Source organism: Manis javanica, chromosome 5, assembly GCF_040802235.1.
Source record: "Manis javanica isolate MJ-LG chromosome 5, MJ_LKY, whole genome shotgun sequence".
Taxonomy (NCBI): Eukaryota; Metazoa; Chordata; class Mammalia; order Pholidota; family Manidae; genus Manis; species Manis javanica.
Window position 1 is genome coordinate 132,959,172 of NC_133160.1, and position 19,714 is coordinate 132,978,885.

At 40.1% G+C, this 19,714-nt stretch overlaps 1 protein-coding gene across 2 annotated transcripts in view; it reads left to right on the top strand.

Moving 5' to 3' along the window:
• Positions 1 to 19,714, top strand: part of USP46 (ubiquitin specific peptidase 46) — a 56,036-nt gene that overhangs the window by 13,294 nt on the left and 23,028 nt on the right. For both annotated transcript variants that reach the window (XM_017671351.3, XM_073237626.1), the window contains exons 2-4: positions 8,204 to 8,284; positions 10,842 to 11,055; positions 12,462 to 12,691. In XM_017671351.3, the coding sequence (XP_017526840.1) occupies positions 8,204 to 8,284; positions 10,842 to 11,055; positions 12,462 to 12,691 (525 nt within the window). The remainder of the gene's footprint in view (positions 1 to 8,203; positions 8,285 to 10,841; positions 11,056 to 12,461; positions 12,692 to 19,714) is intronic.

Sequence of the window (19,714 nt, forward strand, 5' to 3'; positions counted from 1 at the left end):
TGCACACCTCGTGGTTGGGTGACATGTGGCAGCCCACAGCCAGAGAGGCCATGCTCAGAAACAGTTCTGGCTCTCTGCTTACTCCTGCATCTGTAGTTAAGGAATTAATAAAAATACGAATAAAAAGATTGGCTTCCCTGACTAGTGGTCAGCAATCAGACTCTGGAACCTAGTAGCCTAGGTCTGATCCTAGCTCTGCCTTTGCAGTCTGAGTGAGCTTGGACAGGTTCCCTCTGTTTCTTCATGAGTAGAGTGGGGACAATAAGTGTAATCTGCTTTGGGCTAATGGACAAGATTAAATGAATGTATAGATGTGAAATTCTCTGAACAGTTCACACATAATAATTACCCATCTCCTGTTTCTAAAGTTTATTCAATCAGCAAATTATTAAGTGCTTTTTATATATCAGATACTTTGCTTGGTCCCGGCAAACTAATCAGATGTAACCTCTGTCTTCATAGAATTTATAGGCTCTTGTTGGGGTTGGCAAGCCTTTTGGTGAAGGGTTAGGTAGTAAACATTTTAGGCTTTGTGGGCCATAATATCTCTGTTGCAGCTACTCAACTCTGCTATTTGTATTGTGAAAGTAGCTTCAGTAAGTAAATGAATGATCATGGCTGTGTTCCAATAAAACTTTATTTACAGAAACAGTTGTTGGGCCAGATTTGGTTCAGGGACAGTTATTTGCCAACTTGTGGAAAACAGTTGTTAATCACAGATAAGTATATTATTACAAATTGTGATGGGCTCTATGAAGTTATATACAGGATTCTGTGAAAGGAAAGGGTTAGGGAAGGTTACTTTGAGTAAGTGACAGTGAAGCCAAATGTTGAGGGGGAGGTAGCTAGAGGAGGAGAGTGGGAAAAGGGGGACAGCTCTGAGGGGCTGTAGAACTGGCCACACTAGTTCTTAGCCAGGAGGCTCAGAATTGCAATCTGCACTTCTTTTAAAGGCATGAAGATATTTTGCAGCTTTCTTTGAATAAATAAAAACCCAGTAATTTCCGACTGATACATAATTCATGCCAATTCTTCCCCCTATCATAATCTCAACATTGGGATATGTGTGACATTAATGTATTAACACATTTTGTTCTTCATCCTTCTGGTAGGTTCTTTCTCTTTTCCATTGCTTTTGTTATATTATTGTCAGTACCCCCAAATTTAGAAGTTAATGCAGTCAGATTGTACCTTATTCCATTACTACATGTAAAAAATGATTTACTTCTTAGAACTCATTTCTACTTTTTGATGCTATTTTTCTCTTTCTGCTTTTTAAAACTTAATATTATTTTCTTTTCCTATCTGGCTAAAGAGTTGCAGTCCTTGAAAGCATTCTGAAAAAAAAAATCCATTTTCCTCTTGACTACATCTCAAGTTTTTTCTGACTTTATACCTCAACCTTATATTTCCTTTAAACAGATTTCAGTATTCTGTGGATATTTCACAGAAAAGGAATGCATGTTCCTCATTCTAGAATATTTCAAGGGATGCCTAAGTGGCAGGGGTTTGCCTGCACAGCTTCATGAGCCCCTTCAATTCTTCCATTGCTGAAATTCTGGGGATCCAAGGAGACCCTGCCACCTTAAGAGTCAGTGTGGGGTAGTCGTTGGAGGCACACGCTATGTTGCCAGGTTGTGTGAGTTCAAGCCCAGTTCCACATTTAGCTGTGTGAACCTGGATGAAGTTACTTACCCTCTGTGTCTCAGTTTTTTATCTTTAAAATGGGGACAGTAATGGGAGCCACCTCATGAAGTTATTGTGAGGATTAAAATGAGTAAAATACACATCATGTCCTTAGAGCAGTGACTGGATACAGTAAGTACTATTTATGTATCTGTTATTATTACCAATTACATCAGGGGAACCAGTGGCCGTAATTTCTCCTTAACTATCCCTGAATTCTGGCAAGTGACTCCTGATTCATTGTGAGGTCTTGGGCTGCATCACTTTATTTTTCTTATGGTCTTAGCAGCAGCATTCACTTCCCATGCTATATATCTTAATTCCTGGTAATTATTAACAACTTATTCTCTACGTACTTAGAACTCCTTACATGTTAATTTTGGCCTTTCTTGTGTCAGTTGTCTACTTTGTTCAAACTTGAAAGAGGCTGCCTATCCTGGGATGCGGGAAAATGGGCTGCCTGGGGGTGATCTTGGGCAAGTAGGTTCACTCTTCTTGGTTTGGTGTTTTTCATCTGTGAAGTGGTCTGATTGACCTCCAGGGACCTTTCCTGGTCTCTGTGTTTTTTTAGGATTCCCCATATTGTGACAATGTTCTTGATGGCTTTTGTAGACCTTGCAGTGCCATTGCATTGCATTGTATCATCCCCCTGAGCAAGGAACTGTCTCCTTTTCCCTCCCAAGAAGAAATTCTAACATGTTTTCCTTATAAATTGCTTTTAAAATTGCTTTAAAAAGAAGTGCCTTTCTATACCTAACGTATGCATTTATGATTCATCCCTCCCTAGGCGTTGTTGTTGTTTGTTTTGTGTTTTGTAGCACCCCTCGGCAGTCACAGAATTGCTCTCAGAAGTGCTTTGAAGAGCTAACATTACAGTCTTTTCGTTGGAACTTGTCCCAGCCCAGATTCTATTTTTAATAAAGTATGGTGCATTGTTTTTCAAAGGTTACCAGTTCTCTTACTGATGGAAATAAGGATTCTGTATTTCCATACTTCCAGACCCTGTGATTTACCACCAGATAGAAGTTTTGTGCTTAGCGTCTGGTCACGTAACTGTTATTTCTAGTAGCCCCTGTCTGCCTTTTGTGCCACCGTGCTGGGTGCTAGCAGTGTAGGCGCATGCGCTCGGGTTTGTAATTTATGTAGCACCTTACAATTTACATACTACTGATAATGTTTCCAGTTTTGCTTGATTGATTTGCTCTGCTACCTAGAGCCATAGGCAGGCTGGATATCAGCAACCCGTTCCTCTCAGCCAGGAAACTGAGGCCAAGAGACGGATAGTGACAGAAATCAAAGGCAAGTTGATGCTGGGGAGAAAGCAAATGGCCAAATACAGCTCTGAGGTGTGTGCTGTGGACCTTAGATAACTGGTCTGCAAGGTATTAGTTGACTAACTTTTTATTAAATTTTTTTATGAGAAAAATAATATATGCTTATAGTAAAATGTTCCAAACAATTGAGAAGAGCACACAGAAAGCCCCTTGGTGGCCAGCTCATCTCCCAGCTCCCAGACACTGGTGACTAGTGTTACTCATTTCTCAAGTAGTCTTTAGAAAGTTCCATTAAAATGTAGGTCTAGTCTGCTGTGTTCATCCTGTGTTCTTCAGGTGGAAGTAGTGCTGGGCATGAAGCTAGACTCCGGGACTATTGATGGGATGAGTGACATCCCCAGTATTGCCCTGCACATTATTACTCTCTAACTTGCTTTTACTTATCATTGTATCTTGGACAAATTTTCATAGCAGTACCCATAGAGCAACTTAATTTTTTTAAATAGCCACATTGTATTTCATCATATGGATTACCATAATTATTTAAACAGTTCAAGTTATTCTAACATTTACTTCTAGTGTTTTCCTGTTACAGACCTTGCTGTGTGGACCTTCTGAGACATTGACTGTTGGTGGTTAATTCCATATCCATTTTCTTTTTCTAATTTTAGCTGGTCATGGCTGCTCAGGCAAAGACTGTGCTTGCCAGGCTCCCTGCAGCTGGGTATGGATGCCACAGAGGGTGCCTTGAGTGCAGAGTAGAGGTTTTGTGTATGTGTGTATGTTAGTTTCCTATTGCTGCTATAAAAATTACCGCAAACTTCATAGCTTAGGATGACATAAACTAGTTTCTTAGAGCTCCAGAGGTCAGAAGTCCTAAAGTCAAGATGTCAGCAGGGCTGCATGCCTCCAGAGCCTCTGGGAAAGAATGTGTTTCTTGCCTTTTCCAATTCTAGAGGCTGCCTGCTTCTTTGGCTCATGGCCTCTTCTTCCATGTTCAAGGCCAGCAGTGTAGTATCTTCTAGCTTCTCTCTCCAGTCTTCATCATCGCATCTCCTCAGTGACTCTGACCCTCCTGCCTCCCTCTCGTGAGGACCCCTCTGGTACGAGGCCTACCTGGATAATCCAGGATCATCTGTCTCCCCATCTGACTGATCCTTAAGTTAATCATGCCAAGTCCCTTTTGCCATGTAAGGTCACATAGTCACAGGTTTCAGGGATCAGCCGTGAACATCTTTGACATCCTCATTCTTTCTGTCACGGGGGCTCCCTAAATCTAGGGGAGCTCAGTGAAGAATTCCCTGAGAAAGATGATGGGGTACAGCCAGGTAGAGGAGCAGAGCAAGAGCGTTTAGGCGATGGCTGGGAGGGTACTTGAGGTATTTGGAACAAAACAAAGGCCATTGTGATAGGCTGAGTGTTCAAGGGAGTGAGTGGCAAGAGATGCCATTGGAAACAGCAGCGGAAGTCACCAGAGGATTTTAAAGCAGATTTGCATTTAAAGAGAACACTTTTGCAGTCCTGTCGACAGTGGGGTGAGACAAACAGTGGGGTGAGACGTGGGTGAGGTGGATGTTAGAGGCCACTTAGGAGGTGGTGTCATTCAGAAGAGTGATGCTAGTGGCCTGGCCTTGCTAGTTGCTGGAGATGAGAGACAAGCGAGTGGACTCTGAGCTCTAAGGAAGGAGAATCCATAGGACACGGTGTCTGGGTATGGACTGCGGAAGGATTATGGGTAGCATCATACTAAGTGGGGGAGCACCATACTAAGTGGGGGAACACCAGGAAAAGATTGGATTTGGGGGGAAGGGGAAGTGAAGGCTCTAGTTTTGGGTAGTTTGATTGAGGGCCTGTGAGACAAGCAAGGGATAATGTCCGTGTTCATCCAGTTTAAATGAGCTCAGAGGTGAGAGCTCTGGGATGAAGATAAGTTGAAAACAGTTGGCACGTAGCTGCTGATTGAAGCCATGTGAGTGGTTACTGCTTAGATCTCACCCAGAGAGGCATGGAGAGAGGGGTGTAGGGTTCAAGTAGTAGCCCCAGCTAACCATGCCCCCTGGAGTTTTGGAGCTCATCAGGGATGAAGTAGGGGTAGAATCCAGAAAGGGTTGTTTTGAGGAGAGGTGTGGAGGTGAGGAAATAGAGATACATTTTAAAGATTATTATGGAAATCTTCAAGCATATTTGATTCCTATTGCTGCTGTAACAAATTACCATTAACCTAGTGGCTTAAACAATGCAAGTTTATTATCTTACAGTTCTGGAGGTCAGAAATCTGAACTGGCTCCCTGAGCTAGAATGAAGGCCATGTAGGGCTGGGCTCTAGCGGCTGCCTGTTCCTTGGCTCCTGGCCCTCTTCCTTCATCTTCATAATTAGCCAAAGGCAGTTGAGTCCTTCACATATTGCATCTCTCTGGTCTGTTTGTCCTGCTTCCATTTTTAAGGATGCTGTGACAACACTGGGCACACGAAGATAATCCAGAACGTGTGCACAAGAGAAACAATGTTGCAGTGTGTGACATGGGGAGGGCCACTTGAATTTGGTGGATTGGTTATGTGAGTTTTTTCCACCCTAGCATTGCACATCTGTCTGGGTATATGTTCAGAGAAGGTGGGTAATTTGGTTCCTATTGGGTTGGTTTTTTGCCAGGTGGTTTGACCAAAGGATATGGTAAGGGGTGCTTGTAAGAGCAGCTGAAGTCACACTCCACAGACTCGATGCTGAATGAGACATGAGAGGACCGAGCGAGGCCAGCGGGGTGTAAGGGTAGCTGGACACCATGCTTCAGGAAGCCAGCGGGCAGAGCCCACCCCGGTGGCTTTTGGGTTGGTGGCCAGATCTAGGGTATGTCTTTGGGAGTGGTGGTTGAAGTGGAGTGGACTCAGAGTCACCTGGAAAAGAGGACATCAGGTGCTGAAAGAGCAGAGTGGGAAGGCTCCCACACACGGGCATTGAAACCACCTGGTTTGATGGCCAGATAGGGCTATAAAGGTGGGTCTTCTGTGAATGGTGGTCAGCCAAAAAAAGGAAAAAGAGGGGTGTTTGTACAGTCTTGGGAGACATGGGCCTCAGCAGGGCAGATGTTTTGACAGGTATTTCTCTTAAACACTGTCCTCTGGGTCACTGTTCTTAGTATGAGTCATCTGTACCAATTCCTCCTCCAATAGGAAAATATTAAGATAGGTAGAAAAAAATCAGACTCAACCCAGGAATTCCTAAATAGCAAAAATCGTGGAGTAACCTGAATATATGACTACCCCATAAAGAAAGGTTTAATGAGCTCTGTCTCCACGTGCTGTAATTTTATACCTGACATTCCTCCTTGGCTCTAAGCCATATTCTAATGTTGCTTCAGAGATGGCTATGGGTCTATTTAATATGCATTATTTACATTGATTTATGATTGAGATGTAGCTTTTTTGAAAATTTTTAGTGATTTTTGTCTATACTGTAAAATCCCTGTTGTAATGTAAGTATTATTTTTAAAATTTAGCTTTATTGTATATGGAGTCACGTTATTTTGAAGGCAAAGAAAACCACCTCCACCCACTCCCCCGCCCCCCTGTGCACACAGGAAGAGAGCAAAACTATCAAACACAGATGACCATTGAATTCAGTGGCTCAGATGATGGGTCAAAGAATTGAGATTGGTGGACAGCATAACTGACCAAGAAAACAAGTGGGAGCGAAGGAGATTGTTATAAGGGGATGCAGCATGTCATTTCTGCTGTGGTTCTGTTTGCTTAGAATTGGGGCATATTTAATGTTTACTTGTTGACAGGTGACCATTTTGACTGGTTCTCAGCTCACTTTTTCGGCCATTTCTTCTTGTGACAGGAGCTGCTAATTATGTGATTATTGAAGAATAAGTAGCACAGCAGAATTATTTTTTATAAAACATAACAGGGTCTTTTTCTTTTTAAAATGCCTGTCTCCCAAGTTGAGGTTCTGTGAGCTGTGAGTCTTCGGTGCCGGCCCCCCAGAAGGTGAGCAGGCTGTAGAATGGTGATAGGGCCATGGGGACATGTGGAGCCTGATCCTGCCCACCCCCTAAACTTCTACCTTGTTGGTCTGAAGTTAGGTCATTTTTCCTAATCCCAGCAGATTCACCCAGGCTGTGGGGAGGAAGGGGGATCACCGTGGCACTGGTTCTTGGTAGGACTCAGTGAGTGGCTTTGTTCAGTATAATTGCTCTGTGTAGCCTTTCCTTCGTGGGCTCCCAAATGTGGCCCCTGGGCTGAAGTCCTAGCTCTGCAGTTTACTGGCTGTGGTTCTTGGACAGATTCTTAGCCATTCTACACCTTAAATTCTTGTTTATTAAATGAAGATTATAGTAATACTTAACCTGATAGGATTGTTGTAAAAATAAAGAGGGCAGGCCCTGGCACATAGTAGGAGTACCCAGTAACTTCCTGACGTCGTGTTAGAATGTTAAACTTGGGTTCACATAGCTTACCAATTGGTGCATTTGGGAATTGGTTTTAAATTGTATTTTATTTCTCCATTATTTACAATCTTCCTTGGACATTTCACTTTCTCAGCTAAGGCTTTCCCTGACTACCCTAATTAAAGCTGCAGGTAGCTACCCTCTCCTCTTCTGTGCTCCATGCCTCTCCTCCATCCCCTATTCTCTGGAGTGCCCACCCTCATTTCTTGCTTCATTTTTCTTCACTGCACTTAACACCTTCCTGTACTGTCCAGTGTACTTTTCTTTCAGGCAGTCTGCATCTGCTAAAATGTGAACCCCAATAGCGTGGGCATCTGTGTGTGTTCCATTCCCTGTTCTATTGTCAGTGCCTAGAATAGTGCCTGGCACACAGTGGGTGTGTGATAAATCTTTATCAGAGTGAAGAAATGGACTTTGGAAGTGGTGGTAGGATTCCATTTATCACCAACTATTATAAAAGCTACTGCAGCTGATTGAGCTTAAAATGTTTTATTCAGAAGTTCTTGGTGACAGTTTGCTCATTTGCCTATCTCTCACCTCCTTTCCTAATAGGGATGACTGAGCCAAGAAGAACAGGTTTGAGGCGATGATTAAGTTGGATGAGGAGAGGAATAGGCTGACATTGTTTACTCATCTCCTGGTTTACTTCTGACACCTTTTCTTTCAGCATGAATCTCACCAAACACCTTGGTGACCAGGAGAGATGCCAGTCCCAACAGTGGACTTCCTTCAGTATCATCTGACTTTCTGGCCTGTTTCACATGCAACAGAACTTCTGTTGTTTTTCTCCTCTAGGGCACCAATGCCTCCGCTCTGGAAAAAGACATCGGCCCAGAGCAGTTCCCAATCAATGAACACTACTTTGGATTGGTCAACGTAAGTCTTTGAAAGTGGATTGATCAAATGTTTTAGAGTACTTGATGCAACTCCGTGGTCGTTTTCATCACTACCAATTTTTAAATGATTGTGATTTTAAATAATAATGATTCTCCTTAGTTATTATAGGCAATGTTGGGGTGGGGGAGGAGATTCAGTACAGTTTTGAAAGCATGTGTTGTCCCAGAAAAAAGGGTTTTTAATTACTGCATTATTGGGTAAGATTGTCATTTTTTTTTCCCCCTGTGCTTAAGGGATTTATTTTGTATATGTAATTTTGAGAGTGATTTTATTAGCCTGTGTAGCCAGATCTGCTTTTATGTTTCCCCTTTACCATCTGGTTGAACTCCTTAGGCATTCTTTTTTCAGTATGTGTCAGCACAACCAGTGTTTTAAAAGTATTTCCAGTTCATCACTAGTAACTGTTTGATGGTATAACCTGATGGTGGTATAAAGCAGGTGCAGGTGTGGGGGAAGAACTGGCACCAGTTTATCTCAGAATTGGCCCCACTTGATCTGTGCTTAGCAATGGCTTCCTTGTATATGGCCAGACTTTCCAGCCTCTGCTTCTTTGGTAAGTGATTATTATGACTTAGTAGTGAGAACAGTATTACCCACTATACTCCTGAGTTTTCTTCCTTACCTGATCCTTTCTTTCTGGGTGGAGGTTTTAAGCAACATCAAGTGTTAACTCACAAGCATTTGGTTTTCTGGAACAAGTAGTCTAAGCATAGTCTGTCAGTGTCCAGGTGAAACAGGTAGCGATTTCCCCTGGGGAAGCTGGAAGTGATTTCTGTGAGTGAATACTGCCTGTGGTATAGTGGAAAGAACACTGGCTTTGAAGTAATTCAGTCTGAGTCTGAATTCTGCCTATGCTGTTCATTAGCTGTGTGATCTTGGGCAAGTCACTTGACCTCTCTGAGCCTCTACTTTTCCATTTGTAAAATGGACATCACAATGGTTTCTACTCTTGGTTATAGTGAAGGGTCAGTTGAAGATCCTGACATGAGGTTGAGGCACATTGTGGACCCTCGGTAAATTTTAGCTCCTTTTCTTTCCCAGGATTTGTCCCCTGGATCAGGGCCAAGCATTACTAAAGGGTGACTGGGTGGAGGTGAGACACTGAGTAAAAGAGAAAAGAATGGAAGAAGGGAGGGTAAAGTCCTGGAATATAGGTTGTGTTGGTGAAATACTGGCTTCTAATTTTAATATAATTTGTTCAGCCATTGTGCATAGGCATGTGTTTGGCTCTTTGAAGAGAGTTATTTAAGTTGTGGGATGTTCTGCCGTGGCTAGGGAAAATACAAATGGAGAAAAAAAGAATAAAGGCCAGGACCTAGTTTGTGGAAGCATTGTGAGATCTAAGTCTATTGATAGCTTCATTTATGTTCACTTTGAATGGTAATTGGTGAAAATTCCAGCTTCTCTTTAAATATAAGTTTGTCTCCTATTATATAATTGTGTCAAAGTAGATTAAAATATGTAGAAATAGGAAATGTTCTCTCAGCATACGTAGAAATGCCACGTTAAGTATGGTGGAGCATCTGTCTTGCTCTTGGCATAAATGACGCTTAAGCCAAGAGCAACCAATCTTGAGAAGATGTCCGTGTTCTATTTTAATCCTGCACAGCATTTTGTAATCTATGTTATTAACCTTGTGATTTCTTTTCATTTTACTGTGTATGAAAAATTCTAAAGGGATAGTTTCAGCTGTGTTCTCTTGCAGGCATGGTTTCACAGTCCATTGAAAACTGAGAGGATGACTTTTTTCCTCCTTAATCATAATCTGAGTATCCATGGTTTTTGAGATGGACAGAATGTCACTGATGTTTCAGTGTGGGCTGTAATCTGTTGAATGATATTGTACTGGGACAATTGCCACCTTGGCAGAAAGAAGATAAATGGTGATTTAGGACTCATGAGTGGAGACAGTTGGTAGAATCACGTAGGGAGGCACCTTTGCTCCGATTAAAGTAAATGCATAGGTGCCTTTACTCTGTAGCTTTGGAGGGAGGATGTATGATCTGAAGCCAGTGGGCAGGGACACTGAATTTTGAAAGAGAAAAACTGAAATGAGTCCCCATTCAGTTAAGGCTGTTACAGCTGTGAGCATGTGGTTCGTAGTTTCTAAATTTCTTTATGATTTGCAGTTTAATTATCCCTGTCATAGGAGTTTTGATGTGTTGCATTGTGGCATCCTTATTTATCCAGCTACTTTTCTGGGTCTCCATATTATGTCGATTTTTTTCTTCTCTCTTTTTGAAAACAAGAAGGTTTCATTAGATTTCATTTCTTTTTTTTAAATCAAGGCAAAGTGCCTCTTACTGTTTTAGGGACTGGAGGGGCACCACGCTTATGTAAACTTGTGTTTATTTCCCTGTTGGTCAGGTAGTCAATGGGTTTAGAGTGTTTTACCAGTTTCCTAACTTGGCAAGGAGGACTTTGACACTGGGAAATCTGGGCTGGTTTATGGAGGGTAGCCTTCTCCCTTTCCGCCACTCCAGAGGTGGCATGTCCCCAGACCATGATTTGAACCATCCCTGTTGTCCTTTGGCAGTTTGGAAACACATGCTACTGTAACTCCGTGCTCCAGGCGTTGTACTTCTGCCGGCCATTCCGTGAGAACGTGTTGGCATACAAGGCCCAGCAAAAGAAGAAGGAAAATTTGCTGACGTGTCTGGCAGACCTTTTCCACAGCATTGCCACACAGAAGAAGAAGGTTGGCGTGATCCCACCAAAGAAGTTCATCTCGAGGCTGAGAAAAGAGAATGGTGAGTAGTATGGAGGTTAATCTGTTTAAGGGTCTGAAATGGGGAGATTTGTTCTTTGTATCCTCAAAATGAATCCCCCCCCCCTTTTTTTAAGGGAAAGTAGTATGGCCACTACTCAAATAACCTTTTTTAAGAAAATTTCTTTTTCTACCAGTACATATAAAAAAACAGGTTAAAAAATACATTTACAAATTTAGATTTGTCATCCCACTTTGGAATGACCTTTTTATTGCTTCACATTGGGAAGAGTTTTTTTCTGGATAGGATCATTGTAAGAAGAAACATTGCCTAAGGCGGCCTTCTAAGCAGAACACTGATCCGAATAAATAGGTTAATGCACTAATTGAATAAAATAGTTATTATCTTATACACTTGTCATAAGTGATTAAAATAAATGCATATTATCTAATCACAGCCTCTGCTGTTTTAAAAAACAATTATCTCTGACTTTTATTTTTCTAAGACAATTGAAAGATGAGAAATGATATCTTCATATGATTAAAATGTCCTGCTGTCACATGAATTCTTTCTTGTTTTTTTTTTTTTTGTTGTTTTTTTTTGTCTCTGCTTTTGGGAGCAGAAGCTAGGTTATTCCAGAAGTTCTGTGTTGGTAATTTTTATGACTATAGGTATATTTGATATGACAACTTGTGTTTATTCTAGATTTCAGCCTTACCCCAACAGACTTGCACAGTTAATCAAATGTTTGTTTTATAAAGTCTCATTTAATTTGATTGCTGTCTTTAAAGTTGTAGTTTATACCTACCAGAATAAAAATAATCTGAGAATGAAGCAGAGCACTCCCTAGTCTTGTTGAAAACATGATTAATAATGAAGTTTCACAGCTGCATTTGTCTCTTGATTGATTGTCCTTATGGCAGGTGACAGCAGTAGGCTTCTGGAGTCATTTGTATTTGGTTTCAGAACACTATCAGATAGATACATTCTCACATGCATCCCTTAGCTCCCTTCTGTGTTTCATGTAAGCTGCCTCCAGGCTGGTCCAGGGTTTAATGTGATCGTTGGGAAGAGCCCCCAGTAGCTCTGGATAAATATCACTGGTGGCCACATCATATTAAATATTGATATTTTACAGGAAATTTATCAAGTAATTTCTGTTATTTTTCTGTTTTTTTATAGAAAAAGTGAAAATTTTGGTACCTTTTTATATTCATGATGACTTTAGGGAGATAACAAAAAATGTAGTTCTTGGATTGTAAAAAATGGAAAAGAACAAAAATTAATTTAAAACTTACCCATTCAAGTTGCAGAACAGAGCTGAATATATTCCTTACCTGTGTACTCTTTCAGTATAAAAATTGAAATGTGGCATGTAAAATTTTTTTAAGCATTTTGTTTGCTTTTCAAGAACCAGAGATTGAAATAATGACCTTCTTTCTTCCCAGATCTCTTTGATAACTACATGCAACAGGATGCTCATGAATTTTTAAATTATTTGCTAAACACTATTGCCGACATCCTACAGGAAGAGAAGAAACAGGAAAAGCAAAATGGAAAATTAAAAAATGGCAACATGAATGAACCTGCAGAAAATAATAAACCAGAACTCACCTGGGTCCATGAGATTTTTCAGGGAACGCTCACCAATGAAACTCGATGCTTGAACTGTGAAACTGTAAGCATTTGGAGGGTTTTCATGTACTGTGCGTGTGCATATCTGTACAGGCTGTGTTGTGCATGACTGCAGTGCGGTATTATAGTACCTGGCAGTTGTCATCAATATATGCAGACATCTCTTTATGAATATGAACGTCAGGTGCAAACTTTTGGAAGCATGTCTCTATCCAAAATGTCTTAACTGGCTAAAGTAGAGTGATGAGGGAAAATCTCCCAAACTGGATGGCTTTGTGTCATGGGCAGACTTTAGGGTCCACAAATTGAACTATTGAACTGGACCCCCTTCAGTTATCATGAAAGATTTTGGTCATGAGGAGGTCATGTGGGTTTAGAACAGAGCACCTCCCCAGCATAAAGGGAATCAGCTGTGGTAAGGTGACCCTGAAGTCAGAAGACTGGCTTGACGGTCATCTGACTCAACAGCGGTTAGCTGGGTGCTGGGGGCAAGTCCCTCTCAGTGCTGTTAGGAGGGTGGGGTGAGCTTATGTGTTTGGGTGAGTCTGGCCCATGGTAGGCACTTGGTGTTAGTTGAATGTGAAGACATGTGCTCCAGAGCATGGTTCAGGATGTCACATTTGCTTAGTTATTTGTTTTAACTCTTGAGTGACTTCATAACATGGTAGTTAAGAGCCCGTAGAACTAGTTTGCATGCTGGCTTTGCCACTCAGTACCTGTGGGGCCCTGTGTAGATCATTCAACCTCTCTGGCCTCACTCTTTTCATTTATAAATTGGGGGTGATGAGAGCACCTATCTTACATGGTTTCTGGGAGAATTAGTTAACACATAAGGAAGCACTTAGAACCATGCTTGGCATCTAGCAAGAATGCAGTAAATGTCAGCTGTTATTTGTTATGGCTACTAACAACACAGAAAATCTGTAGGTTTATCAGGGTTCTCAGCTTCTTGACATATGAGAAATTCTATAGGATTCTATATTTTTCTGGAAAGAGAGACAGTAGCTTCTGCAGAGACTGGGACCCATAATGGTTAAGAAATGTAGATATAAGCTGAAAACTCTTCATTTTTTGGCATATTTCTTCGGCCCTTTTAAAGTATTTTTGAATCAACATTCTGATTTTTTCATTGAAGAAACAATCAGAAGCCATAGGTAAGCACAGAGACTAAAAGTTACCAGTAATCTCCTTATCCAGAGATGATAAATTTGTAACGTTGTCTAAAAATTATGATTACATTAACCCACTTAAACATTTTTGAAATATATCCTGCCAAAGCATTTTCTATACATACTTACCTGTCTATCTCTTTCCTCCCTCCCTTTCTCCTTCTGTCCCTTTATATTTTATATTCCAGTAAAATTCAAATGAATACAGCAGTGGAACAGTATCATAAATCCCATAGGCATGTTACTTGGGGTCAGTGATCATTTACACATTGGCCCATCCTGATCATTTCTCCTCGCACACCCCCGCCCAACCTTGACAGGCTGGTCTATGTTTCAGCAAATCCCAGGTAATGTTTGTAATTTCATTTGTAGTTTCTTCATTTCTTTTTTATGTATCTCTTAAAGGAAAGAAATCTTTTAACTTAAGTGCAGTACCATTGTCACACCTGAAAATAATTCCTTTAATCATTATTCACTCAGTATTCAAGTTTCTCTGGTTAGGTCTTTTTTTTTTTTAGCACTCTGTTCATTCAAATCATGATCCAAATGTCCACACATTGTATTTGGCAAGTATGTCTTTTAATCTATAGGTAACCACCTACTCCTTTTTTCCTTGCAATTTGTTTGTTAAAGAAACTGGCTGGTTTGTCTTCTAGAATTTCCCACATTCTGGAAACATCCCATGGTGTTGTCTAAGACATACAGTACAATGGCAGTAGGTTTGTAGCATCCTACTCTTTGTTTTTATTTAACTCACCATTTTACATTCCTTTTTCTCTCTTGCCTTCTTTTATAGCAATGAAATATACCTTCCTTCTTTCCTTCCTTCTCTCCCTCTCTTCCTCCCTCTTTTTTTATTTTTGCATCTTTTGTTAAAGATTCTTGTAAAATTTACTCTAGAGGCTACAGTATGCATCCTTGTCTTAGCTCATTTTTTACCACTTTCCCAACAGTGTTGGAACCTTTAGAACACTTTCTCTGTCTTTCTGTCTTTTGTATTATTGTTTTGTGATAAACTCATGAGTTTTAACTTCTCACATGTTTTAATCCACTGCAGTTTTTTATTCTTTTTGATGCTGAATTTAATTTTAGAATAACATCATGTACTTTGGAACATCAAAATTAGGCGTACATTGTAAATACAGTAATTTGCAGATTTTCAGTCTTCTTTCTTACCTTCTTTGAATAAGGAAGTATTCCTTCGCACCACCCTCATCTCACCTCTCATCTATTCTGTCGCCATGTCCCGTCTGTTGTATCTCTCCTTCATCCTGTACTTTTCTTCACCCCGACAGTTCCCGCCTGAACTCAGTCCCCCCAGCAGCTACTGAATGACAGTCTCAACTACATTAAACTACTGCAGTTACTTCCTACTGGGTTTTCTGCTGTTCCTCTTGCCCTCCTTCAGTAACTCTACTGCCCAAAGTACAGAGTGGCCTCCAATTCCTTCCTCATCTTTAGAAGAGTTTGTATGAGCTTTGATCTACCTAATCTTTAGAGTTTAGTAGAACGTGTAACTTATCTTTGCATCCCTAAAAATAAATAGTTGACTTTGGCCTGTTTGTGATCCTTCTATGAATGGAATCACACAATATGTATTTTCTCATGTCCTTTGTTTGTTTGTTTGTTTGGTTTTTGCTTAGTGTTCTTGTGAAGTTCATTTGTATTGTGCATGATCCTTAATCGTGCATTTTCATTGCCATTTAGTTTCCATTATGTGAATATACCACAATTCACTAATCCATTTTACTATTGGTGGATACTTGTAGTTTCCAGTTTGGGGCAGCTGTGAGCAATGCTGCTGTGAACATTCTAGTACATATAATCTAGTGTACATCATCCTAGTTTTTCTAGTATATATACATAGAAGTAGATTTTTAAGGTCATATGTACACATGTATTAATGAAGTATTAACTTCATTAGAAAATAAATTTTTAATTTTCAAAATTGTACCATTTTACACACTCAGTATATGAGCATTCTCATTTCTCTACATTTTTGTCTATACTTTTGTTCTCAGATGGCATGACTTTGGTAATATAGTGGCTATATAGATGAGTATTCTGTTCACTCACTTTGCTTTCCCCCATGTTTGCTGTGTAACGGTATAGACACAGAGCCTTGCCTTTCTGGAACTTACAACATAGAAGACAAACATTAATAAGAGAATGAGTATTTAGCTTTGTAGTTAGCAACTGCAAAATGCAGTGAGGGAGAAGTACAGGGCACTCTGTAAGCTTATGATACAGGGACCACAGCAACGGGGCATCATGTTTCTACATTTAGCCAAGAAACTTGCATCAGACTGTACAGCTGGTCTATTCCTTTCAGTTATCTTATTAACACAGTTACTAAATTGATCTTGCTGTACTCTGTGTGGCTTTTCAGGAAGGCTCTGATGACAGGCTCACATTTGTAGTTTATTTTTTGCCCAGAAACAGACCTGTTGATCCCACTAAAGGCAAATATTGGACCCTCAGATATCACAGAAGCTCTACACGGCCTGTTTTTTTCCTGAAGGGTTACCGTGGATGGGAAGCCTGTGCCCAAAGTTCCTCCAAAACTTTTGGATGATACCATACAGTTTGTTATAAGGGGCTTCCAACTGTTTATACCTTGCTCATGGAAGTGAACGATAGTGTGTGGGTGTGTCTTTATGGATAGCCCACTCTGAAAAACCTACACTTTTTAATCCTCTGAAATGATTAAATTTGAGACAAGAGTGTTTTTTCTCTGGCATTACTTAGGTGATCACCTCCATGTTCTTAGACCCTGTAAGATTCCTGGATATGATCTTAGGAATCATCTAATCCTTTCTCAGCCAGTGCTTGAGTCCCTTCTATGACATCCTAGCCAGTTGGCCACCAGCATCTGGACCCTAACCAGAGATAGGAAACTCAATCTCCTCACGTCATGTGTTCCATTTATAGAAAGCTCTAATAGTTAGAAAAGCCCTCTACTTTCTAAGAAAATACATAGCCCACAGGCTTTTTTGTTACTGTAAAATGCTGAGGACTTAGTATAAAAGAAGATCTAATGTCAAAGTTTTCCTTCACAGGATGAGAAATAGGGGGCCCCCTTTGAGTAATGCCCTCTGCCCAGGGCAAGCAGCCCTTAGATGGTGCTTCAGTCAGAATTTCCCAGACCCACTTTGGGAAATCTCACAGTGGCATTAAACTGCACTAGATCCTGAGCAGCAGATTAGACCCCCGGGGAGCCTTACCATTGTAGCTGCCAGTGCCTCCAGCTGTGCAGAACTCTGTGCCAGCCCTCACGCTTTCAGGAAACAATGATATTTCTCTCCCTGGGTCTCACCCTTTGTAGACATTGCTTGTGATTGCAGTGCAAATGTCAACTGAGGGATTTATGGAGACAAACAGTTCCATTCTGCAGTAGACTTGGAAAGACTATTTAACTGGGTAATTCAGAGTGACTTTCCCAGATAACCTAGATCAAGGCACTTCAGAATTGAGGTGTGGTGTTTTCCAGTTCAGCCTCAGTGCTCCTTTGGCTGTTCTTTGCTTGGTTCATAAGATTTTCTGGGCCAGGTGGAGCTTAATTTTGTTGTTAATTTTCCCCCTTTCTGTTGAAACTGAGCTATTGCTCTGCAAACCTGTGGTTTTCAGTGCAGTGGCTTTAAGACGCATTTATATCTGTACTGGAGCTGAATGTCTAAAGAACTGCTTTATTAAGTACCATTATAACAGCTCCTTCTTGCTTTGTTTGCAGAGATAAAAATGGATTCAGTAGAGCTTCTGGGTCCTTCATAAAAGAGGAGCGATGGTGTGGATAGGTGGGTGGGCAATGTGGCCAGGTGAGATCACTCGCTCAGTGCAGATTCTGAGTACCCAGGACTTAGGTGGGCAGCAGCTGCCACCTTTCCTAAGTGTGCCATTTGGGCACCTCTCTGAGCCAGTGTGCTTTCTGTTCCTGGCTGGGCAGTATGGAGCTGTTGCCTGGTCATCTTTTTTGCTAAGTGAAGAAAATAAGTTTGGGGATTTAGAAGCACATTTACACGTGATATTAATTACTCAGGAACTTAGCAAAACTTTCAGTTTATATGTATGACCTATATATTAACTTGTTCTAGTAATTAATGTATAATTAATTAAAAAGAAGAGTGAGTAGGGTCCCTTCTTCCCTCTCTAGACTACTTTTGGGGGAATCCCATCCCCAGAATTGGGGAGAAGAGAATAAGATGTAGCCTGTATTTGCTGAGAGTATTGGTGTCTTAGTGAATATATGTTTCCTTGGAGACAAGCTGTATTTTCTCTTAGACCAGAATGAGATCCTTGTGGGTGGGAAGAAAATAGTTTTATTTGCTGGCAGTTTTCTGGTAAGATAGAAAGGCAAAAAATAAAAAATAAAAAAAATGCTTGATCACTCACTGCTTTTGACTGTATCAGTCTGAGGCAGGGGGAGAGAAAAATCCAAACGGAAGGGTTTAGTGCCATGGTTTGATATCCCTGGTGTGGCTGATCCACATCAGCAGTGCTTTCCCATACTCGTAATTCTGGAAATAGTTTGCATTGGGAATTGAGAAAATTACAGTAATTTTCTTCAGTTAATTAAATTGTATCTTTCTCCCTTCTACCTGAAACAATTAAGTAGAGAAAAAGATTTACATCTAACAGGAGACAATGTTTCTTTGTTTTTGCCCACTTCAGGTACAAAAGCTTTAGTAGAACCTGGTCCTAACTATTAAATTATATATTATTTCAGCTGGCTATAATACTTTCATTTTTTTTCTGCATAAAGGTCATTTAGGTTTAAAAAATGTTTTGTTAATTAAACAATATAATACCTGTATTAATAATTTAAAAATATAAATTCTTTTTAAAAAATCAGACACAGGAATGCATAAAAAGAAAGTCATTCATGATTCTACCAACCAGATGCCACTATTGGCATTTAGATAGCTGTTTGTGCAATCTTTTGTTTAGTTATGTATTCATTCATTTAGTAAGTAGTATCTACGAAATGATGGAAATTATTTTAGTTAGTAGGGATATAGCAGTTAAGACAGAAAAGATAGTCCCTCTTCTTTTGTTTACTCATATTCACATTTAAAGCTATAAATTTCCCTGTAAGGATTGCTTTAGCTACATCCCGCAAATGTTGATATCTTTGTTATTAGTTCAAAATATTTTATAATTTCTTATGATTTTTTTTTCTTTGATTCATGTATTACTTCAATGTATGTTGTTTAATTCTCTAACTTTTGGGATTTTCCTAAATATCTTAATGTTACCAAGTTAGAAATTAATCTTACAGTTAGGGAATATATTTTGTATGATTTCAAACTTTTGAAATTTATTATGACATGTTTTGTATCCTAACACATGATCTATCCTGGTAAATGTACTTGAAAACAGGGTCTCTGAGCCCTGTTGATAATTCTTAGGTCAGATAACTTTTGTTGGGTGCTGCCCTGTGCATTATTGGATATACAGCAGCATCCCTGGCTTCTACCTCCCTGAAGCTAGTAGTGTCCAGACATTGCCAAATGTCCCCTCAAAGGAAAAGTTCCCTTGCTGAGAACCACTGCGTTAGAAAGAATGTATATTTTGTAGTTATTGAGTATAGTATTCTATAATTGTCAGTAGGTCATGGTGTTTGATGGTTTATTCAGATCCTCTGTTTTTCTTGATATTTTCCCCCCTAGTTTTTCTGTCTCTTGCTGAGCAAGGAGTATTAAAATATCTGATTGTGAGATTGCCTTATTTCTCCTTCTAATCTGTCAGGTTTTGCTTTATGAGTTTTTCACTTTAAAAAACAAGCTTTGTTGAGGTATATAATTCATATACTATTATGAGGAGCTTCCATACTGTTATTATTTTTTTCTAGTAAATTGACTAGAAATTTATTTCAATTTTTAGGAAATACCATTTTTCTT